Genomic DNA, 23,738 nt, shown 5'->3' with positions numbered 1-23,738 from the left:
ACAGCACAACGGTATTCCATCACAATCATACCACAATTTGTTCAGCCATTCCCCTACTAATGGGTATCCCTTCAACTTTCAATTTTTTTGCCACCACAAAAAAGAGCTGCTATGAATATTTTTATATATATAAGGTCCTTTCCTTTTTCCTTGGACCTCTTTGGGATACAGATCTAGTAGTGATATCACTGGGTCAGAGGGTATGTGCAGTTTTATAGGCTTTTGACTGTAGTTTTAAATTGTTCTCCAGAATGATTGGACCAGTTAAATAAGTTTTTATGGATATCTTCTGTTTCTTATAGAATCACAGTTAACCCTAGTGTCCTTCCTCTTCTGCCCCTCCCAGAGAACTATCCCACATAACAAATACTATTTTAAGAGAGAAAAATTAGCACAACTGATACTTTGAAGAAATCTGAAAGCAAATGTAATGTATAACTGTGAACCTCCCACCTCCAAAAAAAAAAAGAATAGATTGGGGGGATTTCTTCTCATTTTCATTCACATCCTACTTGGGCTTTAAATTTTTGTTAAATTCACTTTTGAACTTTTTGGTTTATAGTTGTTGTTTTTTTTTAATCCTTACTTTCCGTCTTAGAGTCAATAATGTGTATTGGTTCCAAGGCAGAAGAGTGGGATGGGCTAGGCAATGGGGGTCAAGTGACTTGCCCAGGGTCACACAGCTAGGAAGTGTCTGAGGCCAGATTTGAACATAGGACCTCCCATCTCTAGGCCTGGCTCTCAATCCACTGAGCCACCCAGTTGCCCCCTTATAGTTGTTCTTTTTATTTTCATTGTTGTACTCATGGTGAGTATTTTGATGTTTTTTGGCTCTGTTTACTTCCCTGTGCATCAGTTCATATAGATCTTTCTGTGCTTCTCTGTGTTTATCACACACATCATTTCTTTCAGCATATTAATTTTTTATTATATTCATGTACCACAATTTGTTTAGCCATTCCCCAGTTGATGGACATGTACTGTGTTTCCAATACTTTGCTGTCACAAAAAGTGATAGTATAAACAGTTTTTTATATATGGAAATTTTCTGAAGAGTTTACTTGAAGTACAAGCGCAGTAGTGGAGTCTCTGTTTCAAAGAAAATGGGCATTTTAATAATTTTGTTTGCATATTTCCAAATTGTTTTCCAAAATGTTTGAACCATTTCACAGTTCCACCAACAACATATTAACATACCAATCATTCCACAAATCCTCCAACATTGGCAGTTGCTGTTTTTCATCCTCTTTGCCTATTTAAATCCTATGAACTGAAACTTCAAGATTGTTTTGATTTGTATTTCTCTTATAATTGGAGATTTTGATCATTCCTTCATATGGATGTGATATTTTGTGATCCTTCCTTGGGGAACTATTTGTACTGATCCATTGACTACTTATCGATTGGACAATGGCTATTACAGATATTAAATCTAAAATATATTTATTGTTCATATATTTTATATACATTTGATAATTTGATACAAAGTTGTTTTTTCACATTCACCCATTTAGTGCATTAATTTTGTATGTGCAGATGCTTTTCAGTTTCAAGTAATCAAAGTTGCCTATTTTCCATCAGTCTTGTGAGTCTTGTATTAAACAAAATGAGATTAGTTTGACTTAGTTTTGTTTTTTTTTTTTTAAAGCGAAGCAATACTGGTTCCAGATGATCACCATTTCCCCTTTTTTTTAATTCTTTTTTTTTCAATTAAGCATTTACTTTCACTCTTTCCAACATCTTCCTCCTTCAGTGAGAAAGAAAAAGAAAGGAAAGGAAAGAAAACCCATCATAATAAACATCCACACTTGAGCAAAACAAACTCCCATACTGGCCATGTATAAAACTGCATGCCTCATTCTGCATTCTTAATCTTGTAATATATGACCAGAAGGAGGTCACACACTGGGGAACTAGAGAACTGAAGAAATGGAGAGAGGGAAGAGATTGATCCTCCTCTCTCTTCCCCTTGGGGAAGATAGCACATTTGGTCTTCCTGAGGGACAGAATATGTCTCCTTAAAGATTGGGTTTGGGAGGTGAAGGTTAAGGACTATTGCTGAGAGTCAGAGTAAACTTCCTGCCTCTGGATCCTCCCAATATCCCAACTACCGTCTTTCCCTTTGAGAGTTCACTCCTTAGCCCTGGTCTTGAACTATTCTCCCTTTTGGGGAATGGTATTATTTCCCCCAAATCTTCAGTCTCCATTTTTAATATCAGAAAGCAGGCAGACTTGGTCTAAAGGGTAACACTTTATTCTTGAGGACACACAGGGAAGGGAGGATGAGGGTGTTTGGTTGAGGAAAATGGGAGATAGGAATCCCTATAGTTTAGCAACTGACCTCCCCCCCCCCCCAATCCTGAGGGATTTAGGCTGTCTGCCTGCCCTCCTTTGGTCGGTTGTTGGGTTTGTCCTTCCTCCTAAGCTAATCTGACTATGAGTTGAAGTTCAGGACAATTTGGGAAAAGAGAAATCTTCTCAGTAGACAGTTTTCTATAAAGTCCCAATCTACTTTTGTCATCAGTTGTAACCAGAGAGATTTAGGGTTTCACTGAAAGGTAGTCAATGTCCAGAGGGATCTTCCATTTCAGAGGTCCTCTTCTCAGACTCTCCACTACAGGAGAGTGCTGATCAGAAGTAAAGTGACAGTTTTGAATCCTCTCAGCTCCTCTGTTCCTTCCTGGAATCTTGAGTCTTCCTTGCCCTTCCCCCACTTGGGCTATTCTTTTACCTTGCTGGGTCTGATTTTTTTCTTCTTTTGCAATTTCTCTCTTACAGTCTATAACCCCTTTAGGTCCAAGTTTGGGTAGCATGCTTTGATAGCAGTCCTCTGTAATTGTGGATAATCACTATGTTCATCAGTTTGAAAGTCTTTCAATGCTATTTGTTTTTTACACTTTGTTATTATTTTATAAATTGTTCTCCTATTTCTGCTCTCACTTCTCCCTACATCAGCCCACATAGATCTTCCCAAGTTTCTATGAAACTATACCATTTTTCATTTCTTATGGCACAATGGTATTCTAGTATATTCACATACCATAATTTATTCAACTGTTTCCTATAAGATTAAAATTAATATCCAATATTCCAAGTAATATATATTATAAGAATTTATTAAGAGTAACTTGATGTAAAGGAAAATAAAAGGCTAGAGTAAAGAGAGGCTTACCCAGACCACACATGTGGGAGAAGAGAGAGAGGGCAGGCAAAACATCCAACTGTATACAGTATGCAAGGTGGGGATGAAAGAGGAAAGGAATGCTGGGAGATGTAGTTCAAAGGTACAAGATTTTCTAATTACACATTCTTAACTGATTGGCATATGCAGTTCTATGTAATTACAAAAAGAATAGCTACAAATATTTTTGTACATGTAGATCCTTTACTTCTTTGCTTACTCTCATTGGAGTATAGGCCTAATGCCATCCTTTCCCTTTTAAGTGCTTTTAAAGTACGCATTTTATAAATATTTATAGCATTTTGCTTGAATTGAAATGCTCATCATAGTTAAAATTTATGACTTGTCAAGATCAGAGCAACATCTATCTGCATCTGTGTCCAGTTTCCTCTCTCATTTTGCCCGGGACTCAGATTGCTGACACTGGTTTAGCCATCACACCGACAATTCATTTTGGTCTTTGGGAATGTAATTCTTTTCCTAGAGAGCTTAACTCATTAAAGTAGCTAGGTATGGTCTCTTGTTGACTCTCACCTAGTTTAGGTTTCAATCTCTTCTCAATTTTGTTAGTTCTTGCATTTCTACTTTGAATGTCATCTTCCCTATTAGAGAAGTTCACTGTAGGAGTTGGGCAGTGCTGCCATCTATAAGCATTAGGCCACCTGCCCTATTTACCTTTGTTTGTATAGCCATTTTCACACCTGTTGTATATGGGAGGTCCTAGGTTCAAATCTGGCCTCAGACACTTCCCAGCTGTGTTACCCTGGGCAAGTCACTTAACCCTCATTGCCTAGCCCTTACCACTCTTCTGCCTTGGAACCAATATACAGTATTGATTCCAAGATGGAAGTTAAGGGTTTAAAAAAACAACAACAACAAAATTTGTATTTTAGAACTTTCCAAATCTTTTGTCCCATATTCTTTTTTGAGGTCTTGTGTCTATTGCTTATAAAAACTATGAACATCTGTGTTCTTCAAGTCTAGGATTCATGTGTCAAGGATATACCCGGCATTCCTCTTCTTAGTTATCACAAATGTTCAGATGATGTGGCCTCTTCTTCCAATATTCCAGTTACTTCCGCTTCACTGGACAGGGCCTGTGTCTTCCATTTCTCCATCTATGATCCTAGTAGCCTGTGACAAATCTGGAGGGATATTTTCCCTTGTTGTTTCACTTACTTTTTAGGAGATAGAAGATAGATTTTTATCAGATATCCTGCTTTTAGTCGAATGGGACTTTTAGAAGAAGTCTCCATAGATGAAATTCTCTATTACTGAGCTATCTTGTGTCTTTTCTAGTTTGATAATTTATTTGGGTTTTTTTTTTCATTTCCTCCATTTGGTCAGGCTTTGGGAACTGTCCAGTGGTCTCTCTGATGGTGAGGGTTCACTCCATCTAAATGTGACGATCCGGTCGAGTAATGGAGATGAGAAGCACTGTATGCTCAGGCCCACATGCATGTTCTGTTCTGCCATGGCAGGGAGGTTCATTTATTATATAGGGTTTCAAGTACATACTTCTTTGGCACACAATCAATTTTCTACATATACGTTTCCATAGAACTTAACAACAAGACATGTAGCCTAAGGAGATAATCAGTGAAACATTGTTGCTATAATGAATGACATAAACAGGGTGATCTGGAGGTTAGTTCTCCCTGACCTAGGAGAATCATTGTTACTTTTGGTCAGCTTTCACAATTAGTCACAATTACTTAGGAGATGGGTAACAAAACATTTCATAGGTAGGTACAAAGTTAGTGGGCAATTTAATGACAGACCAGATTTGGGGTTTTCCTCAATTTACAAGTTCTATTTTTCTTGGGTTACTTTAAAGCACCTGGCAATGTTGCTTGGTTTCTGTCCATAAACAGAATTCAGTGGAGTGTGTCTTGAAGGTGATTGATGCCTGGCTTGTAATGGGAGTGAATGTAACTTCTGTGGAGAAGGAAAGGAGGGGCGCAATGGGTAGTGATCGCTAGGTTTTCATTCTGTGAATGTAATCTTTTAGGGTAATAGTCTGAGGGGATTAAGGTGGGATATATGTTTATTCTATAAGTCTTTGCTCTTATATTATTTCTTTTGGGTTGGAGAGAAAACAACAATCATCCATTATTGAGGGAAGTTAAAAAGAGAGAAGTCACAGAGGGGGATCAGTGGGGGCCTCATTCTCTGGGGGCTGCCTTGCAGACTCCATTTCCCCAGACTGTGACTTTGTCAGCCAGTGAGGGTATGACGGCCTCCAGCAGTCAGGTAGTCTATAATATACTATTTCAGTGCTATCTCCTCCTCCCCCCGCTTCCTTCCTTCCTTTCCTTCCTTCTTCCCTCTAATCTCCAACTGTCATTGCTTCATTTCTTCCCCTTTCTCAGTTTTGAATTGATAAATGACAGTCAAATCAACCCTAATATTGTTCTTTAAAAAGTATATCTACTTCCCTCTCGCTTTACTGATCATCCCTGTCACTTGCCAAACCAAAATACGCCTCCTGAGCCACCACTCTAGTCCATAAAAGGATGTTTCCCTTATTAACGTGATGGAAAACCTATGACACATGTGCCAAAAAGGGCACACAGAGTCCTCTGTGGGCATGGGAGCTGTCACCTGCTAAAGATAGCTGCTAGAAAGGCAGAGAGCCTGGGGGAGACCTATTCCCTTCCCCCTCTCCATTGTGCATGAGGACATTTTTTCATTTCACCTGCCCCTCTGCCCAGCAGCCCAATTGGAGCATAGCACTCAGACCACTCACCCTCCCCCCCCCCCAAATGTCCTCACTTCACCTGCCCCTCTGCCTAGCAGTCTAATGAGAGTACTTCCTCTCTTGTCTGGGGTAAGAGGTGGGGCATGGCACGTCATCACTCCCCTATCACAATATAATCTACTTGAGGACAGTGACAGTCTTAACTTTTGTATTTGTATCCCCAGTGCTTAGCAGTGTTTGATACATAATAAGTGCTTAATACATTCTCAGGAAAATTCATTAACTTATTCATTTCCATGCCCATATTTTTTTTAATTTTTTTTTCACAAACTCATACCTTCCATCTTGGAATCAATACTATGTATAGGTTCCAAGGCAGAGGAGTGGTTAGGACTAGGCAATGGGGGTCTTGAGTGATTGCCCAGGGTCACCCAGCTAGGAAGTGTCTGAGGTCAGATTGGAACCCAGGACCTCCCATCTTTAGACCTAGATTTCAATCCACTGAGTCATCCAGCTGCCTCCATGCCCATGTATTTTTTTCAACCACACTGTACTACTCTACCACCACTGCATTCAAATCTCTTTCAGAAGTTCTAGCTCAAGCTTTTCATGGTGGCAAAGAATTGGAAATTGTGGATGCCATCAATTAAAGGAACGGCTAAGCCAGTTGCGACACGTGAATATGATGGACTTTTGTAAGATATGATATAGGTGATGGTTTCAGAAAAACTTGGGAACTGATGCAAAGTGAAGCAAGAGGGACAATTTATACAATAACAGCAATATTGTAAAGATAATCAACCATGAAAGATTGGTAAACTCTTCATCAACATGATGGAATGAAGCACAATTCCAGTGGATTCATGATGGAATGTGCTACCCTGCAGATAAAGCACTGATTTAAGCATGTGCATACATGAAGCATGTGTAGAGGGATACGGCTGCTAATGCAGGAATCTGATTTGCTTGACTCCACATATTTGTGATGGTTTTGTTTTTCTTGTTTTCCTACTGGATAGGGTGGGGAGAGGTGAGAAGGAAAGGATCTGGAGCTGAAAATAAAATCAGATAAAATTGTATTTCTAAAAACTTTGTATTCCTTGGAACGCTCCCAGGGGAAACATTCCACCTTAGTCCTCTGAGGTACGATTTGACTTTTGGAAACGAACAAAAGACATTCTGAGCCAAGGCAGATGGTCAAGTCGGGTAAAAAAAACGAGCTGTGACTCTCAAGTGATAAGAATGTTCTTTTATGTCTTGTCAATTTGGATCTGAAATGAAGTACAACAAAAAGGAAGGAGGAGAGGTGAGCAATGGCTATTTTGATGAAATGTGTGTCCATAGCCACTTGGAAGGGACAAAACTCACAAGTGCTGGTCATTTAAACAGTCAGCCTTGATTCACAGCCACACCTTATTATGTCGGATCATTTGACACAAGTGTGTCAGAAATATCTGCAATTCCTGGATATATGTTTTCCTTTCTTTGCAGTTCTCCTACAATGATCTCACCTGCCCCTACCCCATATCATACGCCCTAACAAATGATCTAAAACAACAGACATCTTTTAGAAAAGTCATTGATAGTTTATTTTGGAACAAATACTTAGGCTTAACCCTACTCGATTTACCGTCGTAATCACATTTTCCTTAGGTTAACATTAAAATTCCATTTTTATTCCATGAACAAAAACTAAATGATTGTAGAGGAGGCAGCCTAGATGTATTCTAGGTTATAATGAAATAATCTTTGTATGTATAATTGAGAGTTAATAGCACTGAAATGCTAATTGAAGCAAATATGCACTCCATTCTGCATTAGCAGAGTCCCCTGGGCTATACTGGTTGCTGTGTTTCCCTTCTTTGTATACTTGGCACTTACCTCAGGGCCTGGCACATAGTTAGTGCTTAATAAATGCTTGTGGATTGATTAGATTTTCCCTGGTAAATGAAATACTTAATTGTCTGTTCTCTGATCAGTTTTCCTAAATGTGAATTAAGTTCTCTCTCTTTGCAGTAGTGAATCATTTATTATTATTTCATTCTGCAGAGAAATGGTCAATGCATGGTTTGCTGAGAGAATTCATCCCATCCCAGTCTGTAAGGAAGGAGTCAGAGGTCACACAGAGTCCTGCTCTTGCCCCACTCAACAGAGTCCGCGTGCTGAGAGCACTGCGCCTGGCACTCCCACCAGGAAAATCTCAGCCTCTGAGTTTGACAGGCCACTTCGGCCCATTGTTGTCAAGGACGCCGAAGGAACTGTGAGCTTCCTCTGTGACTCAGAGAAGAAGGAACAGATGCCTCTGCAGCCCCCCAGGTTTGGTGCTGATACAGGAGATCAGTGCTCTAGGCTCTTGGAGCTGGTGAAAGATATCTCTAGCCATTTGGATGTCACGGCGCTTTGTCACAAAATCTTCTTACACATCCACGGGCTGATCTCTGCCGATCGTTACTCCCTCTTCTTGGTCTGTGAGGATAGCTCCAATGACAAATTCCTCATCAGTCGCCTGTTCGATGTCGCTGAAGGCTCCACCCTGGAAGAAGCTTCCAATAGCTGTATCCGCTTAGAATGGAACAAGGGAATCGTGGGTCATGTGGCAGCTCTGGGGCAGCCCTTGAACATCAAAGATGCATATGAGGTAATGAGGGTCTGCCCAGGAGGGATGGGGGAAATGGGGAAATTGGCCCAGATTCCATTTTATTCAACAGGCTTTGTGCTAGGCACCAGTGAACCAAAGACTAAGCACATTTAAAAATGAACTTAGTAGGAGAACAGTTGAGGAGGGAATGATTGCCCAGGGCAATCAGGGAAGGATTTGTGAGGGATTGGCACCTGGATCATGCCTCAAAGGACAAGGAGGATCCTGAGAGGCAGAGATATGGAGGGAGTACGTTCCAAGCATGAGGAATGGCTTCTGCAAATGCACAGAGGTGGGAAATTGAGGACTGAGTTCATGAAATAGCTAGGCTGATAGGAAGAGTAAATCAGCTAAGGTACAAGAGTGAGAATATTCCTGCTTCAGATCTTGCTTAGCTTTACCACCAAAAACTTCCTTCTTCACTAAGTTAATCGCCAATAAAGAACAATTTTCATTTTTTTTTCCATGCGGTTTTACTCTTTAAGTCCATTGTCTCCATTGGCTTGACCTCAAGGGATGGGGCATGTAATCAACCAATAGGAAAGGAGGAAGATGAATCACATCTCACTCCTCCTTGAAATAGCTAGTTGCAGGGTTTGTCTCCGAAACAACCATAGATCCCCCTCCATTCCCAGTGTCTGTCTTCTACATCACCTTACTGTAGGAGGACCAGTTCTGTGTTCTAGAGCAGCAAAGACAGAGTACTGTTCCCCTTTCCCTTGGACATTTTTAGGTAGGAGAGACAGTCCTGCCTAATAAGTGAATCCAGTTGGACTACAGGGCTGAGCTGCTTACATAGTATCTTTCTCCCCAACATTCCCCTCTTCCCAACCTTTATGATGTGTGTACCTCTACCCTTTAGAGAACCCAGGCTTCCGTTCCTTACTCTCCTAATTGCCAAACTTGTTTTTAAAAATTTAAGGCCTCGGGGCAGCTGGGTGGCTCAGTGGATGGAGAGCCAAGCCTAGAGATGGGAGGTCATGGGTTCAAATATGGCCTCAGACACTTCCCAGCTGTGTGACCCTGGGCAAGTCACTTAACCCCCATTGCCTAGCCTTTACCACTCTTCTGCTTTGGAGCCAATACACAATATTGACTCCAAGATGGAAGGTAAAGGTTTAAAAAAAAAAAAGTTAAGGCCTCCATGTCTCTCACATGTGTTCTCTTCCCTCTATTCACATAGCCCTCCCCCTAGTTGAGGCCTTCATGAACTCCTGCCTAGGCTGTGAAGTAGTCTCCCTATAGGTCTCCCTGCCTCCAGTCTTCCCTATCTCTGTTCCATCCCCCACATAATAGACAAAATGGTTTTTTCTAAAGCACAGGTCTGATATTGTTGATCCCCTACTTGGTAAACTCCCTTGGCTCCCTGTTATTGGCTTCCATCTTTATTTCAACTTTTTAGGTTTCCATTTTTGTCTAAGTTTCTTGGCATACATAATTACTAGCACAGCAATAACTCCATCTATAATTGTGAATCCATCAATATACAGGTAGTGGAGTTGTCTTCTCAAAGATTTTTTACTGATATGATCAGGAAAAGTTTGGAAGCTGCTGATAGGACAATCATTTGATTAGCTGCTAGTATCCAGAGGAGATGGAACAGACCAACGTGGTGGTCACTGATATTCTTTAGTTGGGGAAGATGTGTAGAAAGGATGACTAGAGTCATTTCAAGGGCAGTTTGTGGGCCATTCGGGGACCTAGAATTGTGCTTCACTAGCCCTGTCAGGCCTTGCTATCTATTCTCTGGAGCCTCATCTCCTCTCAGCTTGCTTTGTAGTAAAGACTTTGGGCCCTAGTTGTAATAAGGCTTTAAGAAGTGGGGGGAAGAGTCTTTGGAGTTAAAGAACATGGGCGTGAATCTTAACTTAACCACAGGCACTTGAGTTACCCAAGCCTCAGTTTCTTTACCAGTAAAGTCATGGGGTTGGCAAAAAATTACTAAGTCATGCCTTCCTTCTGATTCAGGATAAACGACTACATACCTACCTCAAAGAGAACAAAATAAAGAGGAAAATAGTCTACGTGTAAATAAGTAAATATATGCTGCAGGTATGGAACCTGCCCTCTCTGCAGCCTCAGCAGTTCTTTGGCTGAGTGTGATGGCACAGGCATAAAGGATGGGTAGACAGTTGGGAGTTTCAGCCTGCAGCAAGGCATCACAAGGAACTGCTCTGCCTTAGTTCAGACTTGGCTTTATTTTATATCCTAGTGATTACATATATTCTTGGCACACAGTTTCATTTTTCAACATATGTGCTTCCTTATAAGTAATGGAGTAAGTCATATATATTAACTTTTAACAAATTGTTTAATCAACATTCTATGATTATCCTACATACTTTGATTCCATGGATTCTAACAACAAATGCAAAGCTTTCACAGAAGATGGATGTTTTTCTCATCACAGGCAGCATGACTAGGGGGTCAGTTCCCCATTAACCTATGAGGCTCAGACATGTAGTTAAGGCAAGAATAATTATTCATTTCTTTAATCAAATACATAATAAATCAAATCAAGTCTACTTTAATCAACATAACCCAGATTTAAGTAATTTTCCAGTATCAAGATTTCCGTTTTTAATGTTTCACTAAGGTTTCTAAGATGTATTTCCTAGGCTTTAGTTAGCATAACAAATCAGTGAAGAATAGCATACCAGCCTTTCCCTGAAGGTCAATTAATATACTAACTCAGGAGAGCTTGTTCCTGGCCTGTACATGGCAATGGGGAATTTGGAGCACAGATTTGCCAGAAGTTTTATGCCTAGAAAAGAGGGTCCTTTCTAAGTGGGTACATAAGAATCCTTAGGTTTAATTTTGTAAGTGGGCTCTCCTGGTGATATTCTGGGGGTGGGATAGAGTGGGACATCTGTATTAACCCTGCAAACATGTTGATTTCATTTATTTTCTCCTGGGGAACAATTCCAATAATAAGGGATGTTTGTGAAAGAAGTTACACAGAGGAGGTCTGAGTGGGTGTTTCTATCCTTCCTGGGGGTCGCTTTTCAACCTCCAGTTTCCACAAGTGACCATGTCAAATAGCGTGGGTTTGATGGCTCCTGGCAAATATACACATCTAAATTCTTTTCATAGCAACCCAAAATTAGAAACTAAGAGGCTGTGTTCCTTCTGGATAATGGCTAAACAAATTGTGTTATGTGAATTTAATTTGAAATAAATTTCAAATGAATGCTCTTGTGCTGTAAGAAGTGATGAAGGGAATGGTTTTGGAGGTACCTGAGAGGACTTGCATGAACTGATGCAAAGTGAAGGGAGCAGAACCAGGTGAACAATTTATACAATGATAACCAAAGTGGAAAAACTAAGAACCCCGGTCAGTGCAATGATGAACCATGATTCCACAAGACTGAAGAAGGAACAAAGTACTTGCCTCCTGCCAGAGAGGTGATGAGCTGAAAATGCAGAAAGGGGCAGATCTTTTTGCCCACGGCCAATGTGAGGATTTGTTTTGTTGGCCTCTGAATGTTTATGATGAGAGTTCTGTTTTTCTCATTCTTTTTTTGGTTCAGTGGGAGAGGTTACTGAGAGAGACAGATTATAAGTAAATGAATAAATAAATACATTTTTAAATGTAACAGGGGCAGACCATGTGATTTCCGGGGTCCCTTCCAACTCTTAAGTTCTCTGATTCTTTGATTGTTTTTTAAATAAATGCAGCCTAGCAGAAACAAATAGAAACAAGCAGAGAATCAGGACTGGAGGATTAAAGAACCATAAGATTTGTAACTGGAAGGGGCATTTGTTGTCATCAAATCCAAATCCTTCCATTTTAAAAGATAAGATGCTGAGGCCCAGAGCTGTGAATCCATTTGCCATGTATCCAAATCTAGGTCTTCCTGACTAGTCTAGTGCTTTATCAACTACCCCAGAGGTTCTTAAAGTCTTTAGTGTCATGGACCTCTTGGGGGGACAGGGGGAGGTCTGATAAAGTCTATGGTCTCCTTTCTAGAATCATGTTTTAAATTATAGCTTGTATTTATATAGTGCTTTAAGGTTTGCAAAGCACTTTACAAGTCTTATCTCAGAGGTGCTATTATAATCCCCACTTTACCAATGAGAAAACTGAGGTTAATTAACTTGCCCAGGGTTACCCAGCTAGTAAGTGATTGAATCTGAATTTGAACTCAGGACTTCCTGATTCCAATCTAGTACTCTATTCACTATGTCACTTACAATTCCTGAAATACATAGAATTACCAAAAAAGGGTCTTCCCCATTGGAGTGTAGGCTCATTGAGGGCAAAGACTGTCTACTTATAATTATATTTTATATATAAAATACATAATATATAATTATAATTGCATTATTCCCAGTGCTCAGCACAGTGCCCGGCACATAGGAAATAGTAAATGTTTGTTGACTAACTAAGGAAAGCCATTATACTGAAATAGTGGGGCAAATGAGTTCATGGAAGCCAGGCGAGGCTCTCTTATGTCCCTGGTGATGCCCTGGCTCCCACGATGTTCATCGTGGGAGTTCTGTGCCAGTTCGAGGCTAGATCGCCCCATTGGGGGTGAGCCTTGCTACCTCCAGGGGAGAAACTGAGCATGCTTATTGTTCTCTGCCGCCCCCCCCTCCAACAGAGGTTGGGATTTGCCAAGCAGACTTGGCACCGGGCTTCTGGCTTTGATCTCCTCATTCTTTTTCTGTTTGCATGTAATTAGGATCTTGTTTACACTGTGGAATTAGATAATGGCTTTTTACTCTGCTGTCAGCGAAAAATATTCCTCCGCACAAAGGGCTTCTAACCTGGGCCTGGCTTCCTGAATCCGGCTAATTACTTTCCAATGGGTCATTTGTAGGAGTCATTTTCGAGTGTGTGATCTATGCCGACTTCACATCTCAGAGACATCTATTGTTAGAGTCGATTTGACAAAAGGTTTTGGGGGGACAGCTTGGTGAATAGAGAGCCGGGCCTGGAGACATGGAATCCTGGGTTCATATTTGACCTAAAACACTTCCTGTTTGATGGAGCTGTGTGACCCTGGGCAAGTCACTTACCCCCCATTGCCTAGCCCTTGGAACTAAAATGCTATATTGATTCTAAGAGAGAAGGGCACCCATTCCTATTGAAAACACTAGAAAGTATAGGAATAGAAGGATCTTTCCTAAAAATAATACACAGTATATATCTAAAACCATCAGCAATGGGGACAAACTAGAAGCCTTCCCAATAAGATCAGGAGTGAAACAAGGATGCCCATTATCACCTCTACTATTTATCATTGTACTAGAAACACTAGCAGTAGCAATTACAGAAGAAAAAGAAATTGAAGGCATCAAAATAGGCAATGAAGAGACCAAGCTATCACTCTTTGCAGATGATATGATGGACTACTTAAAGAATCCCAGAGAATCAACTAAAAAGCTAGTGGAAATAATCAACAACTTTAGCAAAGTAGCAGGATACAAGATAAACCCACATAAGTCATCAGCTTTTCTATATATCTCCAACACATCTCAGCAGCAGGAATTAGAAAGAGTAATTCCATTTAAAGTCACCCTAGACAATATAAAATACTTAGGAAGCTATCTGCCGAGACAAACACAGGAACTATATGAACACAACTACAAAGCACTCTCCACATAACTAAAACTGAGCAATTGGAAAAACATTAACTGCACATGGGTAGGACAAGCTAACATAATAAAAATGACAATCCTACCCAAACTTATTTATCTATTTAGTGCTATACCCATTGAACTTCCAAAAAACTTCTTTACTGAATTAGAAAAAACCATAAAGTTCATTTGGAAGAACAAAAGACCAAGGATATCCAGGGAAATAATGGAAAAAAATACAAAGGAAGGTGGCCTTGCAGTCCTAGATCTTAAACTGTATTACAAAGCAGCGGTCATCAAAACAATTTGGTACTGGCTAAGAGACAGAAAGGAGGATCAGTGGAATAGACTTGGGGTAAGTGACCTCAACAAGACAGTCTATGACAAACCCAAAGACCCCAGCTTTGTGACAAAAATCCACTATTTGATAAAAACTGCTGGGAAAATTGGAAGACAGTGTTTAGCTTTGGATCAACACCTCACACCCTACACCAAGATAAACTCAGAATGGGTGAACGACCTGAATATGAAGAAGGAAACTATAAGTAAATTATGTGAGCACAGAATAGTATACATGTCAGACCTTTGGGAAAGGAAAGATTTTAAGACCAAGCAAGACATAGAGTCACAAAATGTAAAATCAATAATTTTGATTACATCAAATTAAAAAGGTTTTCTACAAACAAAACCAATGTAACCAAAATCATAAGGGAAATAACAAACTGGGTAATAATCTTCATAACAAAAACCTCTGACAAAGGTCTAATTACTCAAATTTATAAAGAGCTAAATCAATTGTACCAAAAATCAAGCCATTCTCCAATTGATAAATGGGCAAGGGACATGAATAGGCAATTTTCAGTTAAAGAAATCAAAAGTATTAATAAGTACATGAAAAAGAGTTCTAAATCTATGATCATCAGAGAGATGCAAATCAAAACAACTCTGAGGTACCACCTCATACCTAGCAGATTGGCTAACATGACAGCAGCAGAAACTAATGAATGCTGGCAGGGATGTGGCAAAGTCGGGACATTATTTCATTGCTGGTGGAGTTGTGAATTGATTCAAACATTCTGGAAGGCAATTTAAAATTATGCCCAAAGGGCAGTAAAAGACTGTCTGCCCTTTGATCCAGCCATAGCACTGCTGGGTTTGTACCCCAAAGAGATAATAAGGAAAAAGACATGGACAAGAATATTCATAGCTGGGCTCTTTGTGGTGGCCAAAAATTGGAAAATGAGGGGCTGCCCTCCAATTGGGGAATGGCTGAACAAATTATGGTATCTGTTGGTGATGGAATACTATTGTGCTCAAAGGAATAATAAAGTGGAGGCATTCCATGGGGACTGGAACAATCTCTAGGACGTGATGCAGAGTGAGAGGAGTCGAACCAAGAGAACATTGTACACAGAGACATACACTGTGGTACACTCGAAGGTAATGGACTTCTCCAGTAGTGGCAATGCAGTGATCATGAACAACCTGGAGGGATCAATGAGAAAAGAAAACAACAACAATATACACATGCAGAGGAAGAACTGTGGGAGTAGAAACACAGAAGAAAAACAACTGCTTGAATACATGGGTTGAAGGGATATGGCTGGGGATATAGACTCTGAATGAACATCCTAGAGTAAACCACAACAACCTGGAAATGGGTTCAGATCAAGGACACAAGTAATACCCAGTGGAATTTTGCGTGGGCTATGGGAGGGGTGGGGGAAGGGGAGGGAAGAAACGAAAAAGATTTTGTATCCAAGGAATAATGTTAGAAATTGACCAAATAAAAATAATGTTTAAATGAAATAAATAAATAAATAAGAGGGAAGGGAAGGGTTTAGAAAAAAAGATTAGAACTAGGGCAAGGGCTATGGGAATGCAGAGGGAGGGAGGCAGAATAGAAAGTACTGGCTCTCTACTGAAGGAATGATGGAAATGACTTCCACTGACTTCCCAGGCATGGGGTGGGTGCAAGTTCTCTCTTCTTATGAGGAGCTGAGGGCAGAGAGCCCTGGTATGGCGCTGAGGTGGTTTCTCCTGGGAAACTGAATGAATGAAGAAACGTTTAGCCAATGCTTTCTGTGCAGGGAGTACTTGATATTTTGCTTTAGGGATACAAAGACCAGAAGGGGCCAGGCCCTGACCTCGAGGATCTCACATTCTAGACAAGGGAGAAATAGCACCTCCAGGGAAATCGTGGGTCAGTGAAGAGTTATCAAGTGGCTTAATATTTCCATTTTAATAGTAATGAATAACTAATTAGTATTTTAATTTCATTTTAATGCTTCCTTATGAGGCCCTTTCCTAAGCCCTGGGGACACAAGAAGAGAAGCAAAAGACAGTCCCTGCCCTCCTGGAGCTCACAAACCAAATAGGGGAGAAGGCAAGCAATGAAATATGTGCAGTTCTGCTAGTGAGGACACTTGAATTTCAAGGGGATGGGAAGGCTTCCTGTACTTCAGCAGGAGCTTTGAGGACAGCAGGGAAGGTGAGCAGGAAGCCATGTGCTGGAGACCTTGAGAGAAGAGAGTATCAGGTGATGCCCACGAGGACTCAGAAAAGGTCCGTTCATTTGGCCAGGAAGAGATCACTGGGAACTTTGGGGAGAGCAGCTTGGGTGGACTGATGAGGTAGGGAGCCAGAGCGTGAGGGCCTGAGAAGAGAGGGAGAGGGCCAAGTTACAAGAAGTGGAGCCATCCGGCAGGCATATCGACACTCTCCATCCAAGATTAATTGGATTCATGGTACCAGAAGTGGGGGGGAGGAAAGGTGGGGAATGAAATTACAGGAGAAGGGGGTCTGGAAAGGAGGTGTACACAGGGTCGGGGATAAAGGGAAGCCTGGCGGAGCCTTTACTGACAGCAAGTGCTCCAGGGCTCAAATGTCTCCAAGGCAGCAAGACAACTCCAGGATATGATTAGAAAATGGGCGATGATGTGAAGTTAATTTTTAGATAGGCCTCTAAGGTTTAGCAACTTTGTAAAGTTGGTATTATTATTTTTAATACCTTCTGTCTTAGAATCAATACTGTGTATTGGTTCCAAGGCAGAAGAGTGGCAATGGGGGTTAAGTGATTTGCCCAGGGTCACCTAGCTAGGAAGTGTCTGAGACTATAGTTTAACCCAGGATATCCCATCCCTGGGCCTGGCTCTCAATCCACTGAACCACCTAGCTGCCCCTAGTAGGTATTTTCATCATTCTTATTCTATTTCCTTTGTTTTGAGAGTGAGGGAGTAGGGCACAAAATGCTGCATACCCTTTCCTTCTTTCTTTTCCTTTCTTTCTTCATTTCTTCCTCCCTCCCTCCCTTCCTTCCTTCCTCCCTCCCTTCCTTTCTTCCTTCTTTCCTTCCTTCCTTCCTTCTTTCCTTCCTTCCTTCCTTCCTTCCTTTCTCCCTTCCTTCCTTCCTTCCTTCCTTCCTTCCTTCCTTCCTTCCTTCCTTCCTTCCTTCCTTCCTTCCTTCCTTCCTTCCTTCCTTCCTTCCTTCCTTCCTTCCTTCCTTCCTTCCTTCCTTCCTTCCTTCCTTCCTTCCTTCCTTCCTTCCTTCCTTCCTCCCTCAGGATTTCCCATCTCTAGACAGACTTGGCTCTCGATCCATTAAGCCACCTAGCTGCCCTGTGCATAAACTTTCCATGGTCACTGTTGAACTTACTTAACTATTGTTTTTTCTGTTACTGTCACTAGGGAGGACTTCTTGTGGGGTGGGCGGGACAGAGGAAATGACATCTTCAAATGATAATACAAAAACAAAAACAAGTATATTCGAGCTTTGGTAGCTTTAAACTCTTATCAAGCGTTTGGAGATGCTGTATGTGTGGGTGAGCAGTCAATAAACATTGATTAGATACCCATGAGGTGTCAGGCACTGAGCAAAGCTCTGGGAACAGAAATAAGAAAAAGAAATATGGCAGTCAAGGAGCTCCCAGGCTATTGGGGAACAGGACACCTGAATGAAAGCCACAAAGGGATATGGGGAGAAAGCTGCCTGGTGGAGTTGAGTCCAAGGCGGGCAGCTCATGGGGAGTGAAGAGTTGGTTGGCCTGGGAGCCCTCTTTAATGGAGTGCACATGTGCGCGCGCACACACACGCATGCTAATTCTGGAGACAAAGGTGGTTCTTGGCTTGTTTTATGTGTGTGCATGCCTTGTGGTGGTGGTTTCCTTCTTATTTTCCCAGCGGTTAGCCCAGCTTTGTCCTTTGATCTATATACACATACCCATGTATTCATGCATGTGAATATACATACACACACTGACCCAGAAAAGAAATATCCATGCTTGGAGGGACGCCTGCAGGCTTTGAGCTCAGTAGATGACTGCTGACACCACACCATGGACACATTACCCAGCCTGGCAATCGTTTGAAACCCAGCTGGCTGGCTTCCACTGCTTTGCAGTGTTAAGAAGGAATGTGGAAATGATTCATTAGTGTTGTTTCAAGTCGTTTATATGAACAGCTTCTAAGCAAATCCCAAGCTGACTTAAACAGTGCCTGTCTCCAAGCAAAGAGAGACGTATCATAAACAGGGATCCCCCTCCCCCCGATAGGATTTCAAGCTAGATTCCTGGCTCTGTTCCTTATTACCACTTTGACCTTGAGAGAGACACTACCTTCCTGGGCCTCGGTTAGCTTTTCCATAAAGTGACAGGAATGGATAACACGACATCGGCGGTATTCCCTTCAAGCTTGAAAAATGTTTGACTCTCACGATTCTATAAACATTTTTGTCCCATGTTTGAAACTTCAGCACAAATGAATGTCTTTGGAGTTTGGGAACCAGGAAGTGGCACAGACCATAAACTGATGGGAAAGTTGAAATCTTTAATAACAAGCCATTGAATGTCAAGATCTTTCTTGGCCTTAAAAGGCACCTAACTTTGTGGATGTGCAGGTGGTTGCAGTACATTATAAATAGAAAACTAATGTGAATTCATGACTTTCTCCAACACTGAATCAAAATCCAGATATCCTTCCTTGAGAATTTCATACAAGAAGTGTCTAAAGAAAATCAGGATGGAAAATGATCTTTGTCTTTAATGAAAAATGCATGGAAATGATCAAATAAAATACTATAAAATTAAAAAATAAAATAAAATAAAAATGAGGTGTAAGATAATTAAAAAAAAAAGAAAATCAGGATGTGTTGGTACCAGGAACTCGTGAAAGTGGGGTTCTAAATTTTGTCCTAAAGAAATCATTCCCTCCAAATTCATACCTCCTATGAGATTTGACCCCAGTAGCATTCTAGCAAGCATATATCGATGGGAATCGTGGGAGAGCATGGTCTCTGAGAGACAAAGACAGCCACCCAAAGGGCAATGGAGAAAGGAATGGTAGGATGTATGATTTAGTATGGAGGGATCTTGTTCAAGTGGACTGTCTCTATTTAGAATTCTCTCTTACTCTCCAAATATGATCATAACTCTAGATCTGGAAGGGTCATCATATTTAGTCCCTTCATTTTATGGATAAAAAAGCTGAGAGACAGAGCTGAAATCAATCAACCAGCAGTTATTTCAGGCCAGAGTCATACAGCTAGTAAGTGTTAGGAGGGGGAATATGAACCCAAAGCTGCCTGACTCCCAATCCCTATCCTTGGTACCACACTTTCTCTTCAAAGAACTTTTGAAAATCCTGTCTATTGAAGTAAAGGCTCTGTGGATATTGCAAGACAACATGTCATAATGGTGGCTTCGGCATCAAAAGGGACTTGGGGTCGAATCTTGCTTTTACCACTTACAGGCAGTGGGTCCCTCTGCACATCGCTTAGTCTCTCAGCATCAGGTCCCTCATCTGTAAATTGAGGGGAAATGATCGTCCCTACCTCACAGGGCTGCTGTCAGGCTAGCACGAAATACCTGTAAAGTATTACAGAAATGTCAGCCATTGTTCGTATTTTTAGCAAATTTTCTGTCATTCATTTTTTCCCCTGAGTTTACAGCGCAGGAGTCCTTTTACACTGGGTATTGCACTCTGAAACCTTAGCCTGATGTGCACCCTTAATGCACTTCCATATTTAAAGGGCTCTTAACTTTTGAGTTTGGCCTTCCGTACTTAAAGGGCCTTTCCCTCATACAGTTGGGTACTTCTTTTAGTAGTGAAAATCCCTATCCTAGGAATTAATAGTTGGTGAATGGTTCGCCATCCCCTGGAACTGCCAGGGAGGACGCAGTGAGTGTGATCATCTGTACATATGTTGTGCCTTCCTAGTTTAGGAGTTCTTAACCTTTTCCGGATCCTGGACCCCTTTGGCGAAGCCTGTAGACCTCTCAGAATCATATGTTTATGTGAATAAAATAAAATGCACAGAACTGCAAAGGAAGTCAGCTATTATAGTGAAATACAGTTATGAAAATACCAAACCAAGTTTGCAGACCCTGCTTAAAATTCCCTCTTCTGGCTGATTATTAGCTCCTGGGGGAAGGCGATGTTTTGCTTTTGACTTCGGCTCCCTAGCACCTGACCATTAAAAGCCCCTCACTGAATACCTGTTGAAAGAATCGAGTGATTGAATTCTCCTATAATGATAACACAGCTCTCCCTGTTGGGTCCTTGCCTTCTCTGCTCTGCCTGGGTCCTTCAGCAGAAGTTCACAAGAATTTCCTGTGTTCTTTGGGTTTTCTAAATGTCCTTGGGAAGGGAGGACAAGAATTAGGAGACAAAATCCCTGCTCTATGTCAGTTCACGGTCAGATGTTAAGGAAGAGGTTTCAATGTTTAGTGAGGGATAACTGAAGCTGCCAAAAGGACATGTACATGTTTAATTGTGGAGAACTCCTCAGATAATGGTATGATCATACATAGAACTCAGTCTGGAAGGGCCCTTTGAGGCCAGGTAGCCCAACCCCTTTATTTTATTCATGAGGAAACTGAGGTTCACGGAGAGGAAGTGATTTTCACCAAGTCCTAAAGACAATAAACAACAGAAGTGGGATTTGAACCCAGGTTACACCATACTGCCTCCCTCCTGAAAGTTGTTGTTGCTCAGTCCTTTCAGTCATGTTCAGCTATTTATGACCCCAATTGCGGTTTTCTTGGCAAAGATAACTCTAATGGTTTGCTATTTCCTTCTCTAACGCATTTACAGATGAGGAAACTGAGGCAAAAGGGGTTAAAATAACTTGCCTAGGATTACACAACTGGCAAATGTCTAAGGCCAGATTTGAACCCATGAAGATGAGTCTTCCTGACTCCAGGCCCAGCACTTTATCTACTGGACCTCCTAGTTGTCCTGAATGTTGACCCAAGTATTAAAGGGGGTAGCGGTGTTAAGTAGAGTAGGAGATTGGGAAGGCTAACAGCTGAGAACTGCCAGATTTTGCATGAAACCCAAAACATTCCTTGTGCCTGGGGCCAGCTGGGGGAACAGATTCCAGACTTTTCCAAATGATATTTGTCAGCATTTGTTTCTGTCCACCATTGCTTGTATTTTCCTCAAACTTTGAAAAATCATTCTTAAGTTTCTCTGTTAATGAGGTAAGGAGGAGGTTAGATTCTTCTAATATTATAAACCCCAGAGGAGGAAATCCATTCTTGTAGCAGCAGGTTCTTTAATTCAATTTGTTTCTTCTTCATAGGATCCAAGGTTCAATGCGGAAGTGGACCAAATCACAGGCTACAAGACCCAGAGTATTCTCTGTATGCCCATCAAGAACCATAGGGATGAGGTGAGCTGCCGGGGCTTGTTTCCCAATGCCTTTGCTTTCCAAAGCATAGACTAGTTCTCCGAACTTTGTAAAAATAGAGAAATACGTGCCCTAAAGGAACAAAACCTGGACCTTGGGGGTCTTCTTTGTGCTAACACTTGACATCATTTTGTGTCTTCAATCTTGGGGCTGGTAGTATTCATCACCTTTGCTTAGGGAATGACTTGGGGGTCAGTTATTTCCTCCTGCCAACGTGATTTTGACCCAGTCTATCTGAATATACTCATTTGGAAGAGAATCCTTTCATATAATAGAGATCCTTAGGAAAATCTAGTCTGTGGATGCTCCTCTGACTTCTCAGCTGGTTTCAATGGATTTAAAATGAGAAGACAAATGGACAAGGGAGAGCTTTCCTCCTCCCCCCCCCCCCAGGTTGAAACTGTGACCAATTTGGAATATACATTTGTGTGTGTGTGTGTGTGTGTGTGTGTGTGTGAGAGAGAGAGAGAGAGAGAGAGAGAGAGAGAGAGAGAGAGAGAGAGAGAGAGAGAGAGAGAGAGAGAGAGAGAGAGAGAGAGAGAGAGAAAGGAGAGAGAGAGAGAGGAGGAGGAGGAGGAAATAAAGAGGAAGAGGGGAAAAGAGAGGGAGGGAGAGAAGGGAAGATGGCCACGTAGATCCAGCACAGTTATCCATCCCCATCCAACAAACATTAATTTCGGACTTGCTGTGTGTGCTGCTGGCAATGCAATACTGGAATAAATGAAAAGGCATTTATTGTGATATCTTTGTGCCACACATTGTGCTAAGCACTTGGGATACGAATAGAAAGTTCCTAATGTTCAAGTGTTCTAGTTGGGTCAAAATAGAGCATTGCTTCCATCCCCTGAGGAGCTTGCCTTCTTTCTTTCTTTTTTTTTTTTAATCTTTTCTTTTAAACCCTTACCTTCCACCTTAGAATCAATACTATGTATTGTTCCAAGACAGAAGAGTGGTAAGGGCTAGGCAATGGAGGTCAAGTGACTTGCTCAGGGTCACACAGCTGGGCAGTGTCTGAGGTCAGATTTGAACCCAGGACCTTCTGTCTCTACATCTGGCTCTCCATTCACTGAGCCACCCAGCTGTCCCCAAGTAGCTTGCCTTCCAAGGGAGAAAATAAGCCCATGAAAGGGAGATGTGGTCAGAGAGGGGCACTTCAGTCCAGAAAGTTATGAGGACTGTGAGTATAGGACTCTAGTAGAAAGATTAACCCCGATCGGGACTAGCCAAATTGATTTTACTGTGGTTTGTGGTTCCAGAATTGACAGAGATGGGGAGGTGGGAAGGAAGGTGAAGAAAATTTGAGTAAGAGTCAATACTATATGACAGACATGTGATCATCACCAGATCAGTATCTGAAGGCTTTCTAGCTTGGCCATCTATTACAGTGGGGAAACTGAGGCTCTGAGAAGAATGAGGTCACATAAGTAAGATTCATAAGTAAGAGCCACAGTTTTAACCAGGTCTTTTCCCTTCAAACTTAATGTCCTTTTCCACATCTCAAGACATGGGCCACTTGATTTTATTTTTTTTTACTGCTAATTTGACCCAATGTGATGACTGACAAAGTGATTCCAGAGATGCAGATAGCAAGGCGTTGGCCATGCCCAGTACCTGTTTCTCTGCTGTTCAGTAGGTAAATCCTCTATACACATTCCTCCTGTATTTTCTTGGCAATGAGTTATGATAAAAGAAGAAAGATTTTCCCCCTCACTTTTCCCCCCCAAAAGGGACAATTAATTGGGTAGGTGTTTGACTTAATCCAAGTACAATAATCCCATCATCATGGCAAGGGGGTAGAGTAGAACCTTGGATTTGAAGTCAGTCTCAGCTGTCCTCAGTACTATCTGTGTGACCTTTGATAAATCACTTTCCTTCTCTGGGGATCAATTAGGATCCCCTTCTATAAAATATGGAATTTAGACCAGACAACCTCTAAGGTAGCTCTAAC

General features: G+C 41.3%; 1 protein-coding gene across 4 annotated transcripts in view; it reads left to right on the top strand.

Annotated features, from left to right (window-relative positions):
• PDE5A (phosphodiesterase 5A) overlaps nt 1-23,738 on the top strand; it is a 166,047-nt gene that overhangs the window by 29,977 nt on the left and 112,332 nt on the right. For all 4 annotated transcript variants that reach the window (XM_007495546.3, XM_007495545.3, XM_056803498.1 and 1 more), the window contains exons 2-3: nt 7,932-8,520; nt 21,683-21,772. In XM_007495546.3, the coding sequence (XP_007495608.1) occupies nt 7,932-8,520; nt 21,683-21,772 (679 nt within the window). The remainder of the gene's footprint in view (nt 1-7,931; nt 8,521-21,682; nt 21,773-23,738) is intronic.

The sequence above is a fragment of the Monodelphis domestica genome, chromosome 6 (genome assembly GCF_027887165.1).
Source record: "Monodelphis domestica isolate mMonDom1 chromosome 6, mMonDom1.pri, whole genome shotgun sequence".
Taxonomy (NCBI): domain Eukaryota; kingdom Metazoa; phylum Chordata; class Mammalia; order Didelphimorphia; family Didelphidae; genus Monodelphis; species Monodelphis domestica.
Note: the sequence above shows the minus strand (reverse complement) of the source record. Positions and strands in the feature narration are given on the sequence as shown.